At 62.6% G+C, this 5,685-nt stretch overlaps 1 protein-coding gene across 1 annotated transcript; it reads right to left on the bottom strand.

The window, feature by feature from the left end:
- Nucleotides 1-723: 723 nt before the first annotated feature.
- On the bottom strand, nt 724-3,178 carry CCDC8 (coiled-coil domain containing 8; the record flags this gene model as incomplete). Its single annotated transcript, XM_058673942.1, has 2 exons — nt 724-1,339; nt 1,604-3,178. Coding segments are annotated over 2 exons (2,067 nt in total), but the record flags the coding sequence as incomplete, so codon positions are not given.
- Nucleotides 3,179-5,685: the final 2,507 nt, after the last annotated feature.

The following is a 5,685-nucleotide window of genomic DNA, read 5'->3' on the forward strand; positions in this document are numbered from 1 at the left end:
GTTCGAGTGGGCGGGGATTGGTGCTGGCTCAGCTTCCTGAGGGTGTGGGTTCAGGGGTCCAGGCAGATCAGAGAGATGCCCTCCCCTCGCCCCTCCCCCACCTCCTCCCAGCCCCTTCCCACCAAAGCCCTGTCCTCACTAGACCCCCAGCTCCTGCGCTCTGCTCTATCGCAGTGACTTCCACGTGCCCAGTGGCCCGGACGTTAGAAGGGCTGCCTGGGTCAGCACAGCAGGCCAACCCCAAGACGCGGCGCCCATGGCCACAGAATCTGTATTCCCACTGCCTTCGCCCCTCGAGCCCCTCCTGGGGGGGGACCACCTCCTCCTGGACCAAGATTGGGGGAGAAGTATGCAAGATGGTGGGCTGCCAGCAAGGAGTCTGGGAACCCAGCTAGGGCAGCAAAGTGACCATGCGGAGATGGGGACAGAAGTGGAACGGCCAGCAAGGGGCAGTCGACAGCTGCCGAGAGTCCAAACCCAAGAAGTCGACTGGTGCACACCTTTATTTGCATGTTGGCTTAAAGCTGCTTTTTTTTTTTTTTTTTTTTAAGTTCAAGGAGGCAGCCCATGTCCCCCTGGACAGGTGACAGGCAGCCAAGGGAAAGAAGCGATTTTCCCGCTCCCTCCCCAGCCAGGCTTCTAGAACTGCACCTGAGGGGGTACAGCATGGGCGTGTCTGGGCTTTGTCCCTCGCATTCTTTGGGTTGCATTCTTTGGGTTAACATTTTAAAAAATAATAAAAATAAAGCCAGCCAGCAGAAGCTTTCACAAGGGAGGACCAGCAGAGGGCGCTATTGTGCCCTTCTCCTCTGGCCTGCTGGGCAGGGTCAGGGAGAGTGGTCTGGTCTCACAGCTGGTCTTCCCGCTCTCTCTGCTCCTCTTCCACCCTGGCCTCAGCCCTCAGCACCCTCAGGCTCCTGGTGTCACCTGCCCTGGGAGCTCTCTTAGGCAGGACTGGCAGGCGCGGGCTGTGCCAGAAGGCTCTGTGGCGCTTGCGGAACCAGGAGAAGCGTCCAGGGGTCTGGAACCTCACGGTCTTGACTGGTTTCTGGGCCCTGGCTCCTGGCACAGCCCCTGGCGGGCCCCGAGCAGCTGAAGTATCAGCTTCCAGGTTAGCTGATGGCCCTGCCCTCTGGCTGCCTGCTGCCTCCACCCTCTGGCCCTCTGCTGCCTCCACCCTCTGGCCCTCTGCAGCCTCCACCCTCTGGCTCCCTGCAGCCTCCGCCCTCTGACCCTCTGCTGCCTCCACCCTCTGGCCCTCTGCTGCCTCCACCCTCTGGCCCTCTGCAGCCTCCACCCTCTGGCTCCCTGCAGCCTCCGCCCTCTGACCCTCTGCTGCCTCCGCCCTCTGGCCCTCTGCAGCCTCCACCCTCTGACCCTCTGGAGCCTCTGCCCTCTGGCTCCCTGCAGCCTCCGCCCTCTGACCTTCTGCAGCCTCCACCCTCTGACACTCTGCAGCCTCTGCCCTCTGGCTCCCTGCAGCCTCCACCCTCTGGCTCCCTGCTGCCTCCACCCTCTGGCTCCCTGCTGCCTCCACCCTCTGACCTTCTGCAGCCTCCGCCCTCTGACCTTCTGCTGCCTCCACCCTCTGACCTTCCGCAACCTCGACTCTCTGGCTGCCTGCTGCCTCTGCCCCTGAACCAGCTGAGGTCTCTGCTGTCCCATGGCCTTCAGCCTCTGTCCCCTGGTCAGCTGGAGTTCCTGTCCTCTGGCCAGTGATACCTTCTGCCCTCTGATTCTTTGTGGCCATTGATGCTTGGCCAGCTATGCCCTCCACTACATGGTCAGCCATGCCCTCTGCCCCCTGGTCGGCCATGGCTCCTGCCCGCTGGTTGGCCACGGCCTCCACCCCCTGGTCGGCCACAGCCTCCACCCCCTGGTCGGCCACAGCCTCCACCCCCTGGTCAGCCACAGCCTCCACCCCCTGGCCAGCCATTTCTTCAGCCCTCTGGTCAGCCATTCCTTCACCCCTCTGGTCAGCTATTCCCTCCACCCCCTGGTCAGCTCTGTCCTCCACCCCCTGGTCAGCCACGGCCTCCGCCCCCTGGTCAGCCAGGACCCCTGTCCTGTGAGCTGTGGACACCGCCCCCTCTCTCCGACGGCCGCGGAAGGAGGCCCAGCTGATCCTGGGCCTCCATCGCCTGGGGGTGGGGTCCTCTCCATCCTCCCTCTCCGCCTGACCCTGGCCACGGCTGTCCCTTGGCTCCGGCTCCACGTCGTTGGGGCGGGTCCTGGGCGCCCAGCCCTTCACCCTTTGCTTCAGCCTCCCCCAGGACACCTGGCTGATGTACTCGCGGCATCTGTCGGCCCTGGACGGCCGGGGCCCCGGGTTGTCCTCCACCACGGGCACGGGCCCGGGGAGGCGGCGGCGCGCGGGCTGCGCGCTGGGCGGCTTCTCCCCGCGCCGCAGGAAGGCGTCCACCAGCTCCTCGTCGTCCTCGCTCTCCACGTCGCTGCCCAAGAACTTGCTGCCCAGGTAGCTGACGGGCATCCTGCGTACGCGCCGGCCCCGCCGCGCCCCGCGACCGGCCGGCCGGGCCTTGGCCATCTCGAAGTCGCTGAACTCGCTGTCGCTGGCGTTGCTGCTGTCGTAGGTGCCCACGACGAGCCGGGGTGGAGGCGTCACCATCAGGGGCACTCGCCTCCTCTCTCGGGGCGCCTTGGGTTTCTTGGGGGGCTGCGGCGGGTGCGGGGTGCTCTTCTCAATCATGCGGGCCACATCTTCCAGCGTGCGGCCCTCTTCTTCCAGAAACTGGGTGAGCCGCTCGCGGAATTCCGCCTCCTTGGTGGCCGGCTTGGAGAGGACCCTCCAGACGGCCCCGGCCAGGTGGATCTCGCGTGGGATGAGCAGGTAGTCCACATCGTCGCCGATCTGCAGCAAGCCCACGGTGGAGTCCTCCTCGCGCCGGAACACCTTCCCGATCTTCTTGAAGGTCCCCACGGGCTTCAGCGCTTCCACGAGGACATCCAAGTCCACATCTTTGCACGCGTCCGGCACACTCCACAAGATGAGACAGTCCGGGGACGGCAGGAAGCCCCAGGGGAACCAGCCCCCCACGTGGCTTTTCTCCAGGGTCTTTAAGATCTCCAGGGTGACGGCTGGGGCGAGGGGATCCGGCTGGGAGTCCCCACAGTCAGTCCCTAAGGCTAGGGGGCAGGGCGCCGCTGCCTGGGAGACTCACGTCCCACTCCGAGGTTGGGAAAGACGCCTACCCTGCAGCAATCCGGGTCGGGCCCAAATCTGGCGCACCCCCGAAATCGCGCTGGGCAACAGTGCCCACGCCGCTGACTGGCAGCCTCGAAGGCCGCGCCAAGCAGGTTTGGGGCGCACGGGCGCTTGTGCCAACCCCAAGCAACCGGGACGTGGCTGCAAAGTTGGGAAAGGACTTGGCAAACAAAGGCGACTCCGCCGCCCGCCCGCGCAGGCTATTCAATATGGCCGAGCGCTGGGAGGCCTCTGCCCAGCCAGTTCCCCACCCTCACCCCCGCCCTCGGAGGGTCTCCCGCCCCCAGGCAGCCTGCCACCCCGCTCCCGCCTGACCTTGACGCGCCTCCCGCCTCCCAGCCAGCGCACACTCAGGGGGCGGCGCAGCGGCATGGCCAGGAAGTTCCCGGGCGCCCTCCCCTACTCCACCCCCACCCCGGAGGGGGTGAGGCCCACCTCCCCCTCTCATCTTACACTCCCAGCTCGGGGAAGAGTGACAAGGGGACCGTCCACTCCCCTCGGGCCGGCCTCACTCTCCTCCCCGCCAGGGGTGTGGCCGCGCGCCCCTGCGCAAGCCAGCCTCGCTGGGGCCCACGTCAGCACCTTGCCATGGAGGCCCGTCCCCAAACCCGCCATCCTCGACGTGCTGAGGGTGCCACCGGCGTCGCCAAGACGCGGTTTTTAACTTCATGTGGCTCTTGACACCAGCGCTTGATTGCCAGGTACCTGGTGCTGGCACATAGTCCATGCCCAGCAAGTAGTGTGAGTGTGTAAATGAACCTAAATATTCATCGGTGGGACTGTTTTTGAAGGGTTGATTTTACAGTGGAATTCTAGGTGGCTACGAATGAATGGACCAAGGTTAGGCAAGTTTGTTGAGCACTGGAGGGACCCTGGGTGCCATTTCCAGGGCTTCCAGATCCCCCACTATCTGAGTAACAAGGTTGTGTGTCACAGTAGGGAAACTGAGGTCCCTGGAATTGACACCACTGCCATCCAGGCACCTAACGAGGCGGAGCTGTGTACGCAGACCAGTCTAGCTGTTGTATAGGCACCGGTGTGCAAAGTGTGTGTGCCAACACTGCCCATAGTGAACTGTCTGAAGGTAAGGGGGAGATGGTGCTTACATCAACAAAACACAAGCTAGAGTCGTCCTGGGCCCCCCCATCCCGTTCACCCTGGGTGGGAACATCACATGCCTTAACACCAGGTAAGCTGCAGGGACGGGGTCTCCCTGGGGCAGCCGTTTGAGGACATGCCTTGGTGCCAGGCCCACGGCACCTGCTCCTTGGTCTGTGCTGTAAACAGCAGGCTGCTATCAGGAGCAGATCTCAAGCTAAACACTAACCAGGCATTAGCTTAACCCGGTTTCTCTCCCATAAAGGCTGGGCCATTTAACCCCCAAGGGGCCTGCAACCCTGGGCAGCTCTCCCCCCTCCATAGTGGGTGACTGGGCTTCCAGGTCCTAACCGCCCCCACCCCCGCACGTGCCATCCACACCCCCACACACTCAGCAGCTACAAGGAAGAATCTCTGCTTTTTTTTTTCCTTAAGATTTATGTATTTATTTGAAAGACAGATTTACAGAAAGAGACAAAGATCTTCCATCCACTGGTTCACCCCCCTAAGTGGCCACAATGGCCAGAGCTGAGCTGATCTGAAACCAGAAGCCAGGAGCTTCTTCCAGGTCTCCCACACGGGTGCAGGGTCCCAAGGCTTTGGGCCATCCTCCACTGCTTTCCCAGGCCAGAAGCAGGGAGCTGGATGGGAAGTGGAGCAGCCGGGATTAGAACTGGCGCCTATATGGGATCCCAGCACACAGGAGGCAAGAATTTAGCCACTGAACCATCGCACCAGCCCCAAGAAGAATCTTCAAAAAAAATTTATCTTTTGGCTCGAAATTTTTCCATTACACTCAGAATCGAAGCCGAGCCCCCACCACGGCCTGCCACACCTTTCCCTCCCTCCTGCTATCTCATTCTTCACTGTGCCCCCCAGGCCTCTCTGCTGCCCTCCCACCCTCCACACACCAGGCTCTTCCCACCGGGGACCCTTGCACCTGCCCACCCTGAATGTCCTGCCCCACCTACCCTGGGCCAGCCCCCTCCTCTGACTCTTGCCTCTGCTGCAATGCCACCTGCCCAGAGAGGCCCTCCCTCACCTGCTTGCTAACTCACCCACCGCCCTCTCGCAGCACTCTCTCTATGCCATTGGACTCATTTCAAAACCAAGTTTTTCAACACGTATCAATTCCTACTGTTGGGCGCCGCACATTAAGCCCCTGCCTGGGGCTCCAATGAGAACTGGTTCAAGTCCTGACTGTTCCACTTCCCATCCAGCTCCCTGCTCACACACCTGGGAAAGCAGTGGAGGATGGCCCAGGTCCTGGGGCCCCTGCGCCGGTGTGGGAGACCCGGAACAAGCTCCTGGCTTCTGCCTGGTCCAACCCCACCATTGTGGTATTTGGAGAATGAACTAGC

Source organism: Ochotona princeps, chromosome 16, assembly GCF_030435755.1.
Source record: "Ochotona princeps isolate mOchPri1 chromosome 16, mOchPri1.hap1, whole genome shotgun sequence".
Lineage (NCBI taxonomy): Eukaryota > Metazoa > Chordata > Mammalia > Lagomorpha > Ochotonidae > Ochotona > Ochotona princeps.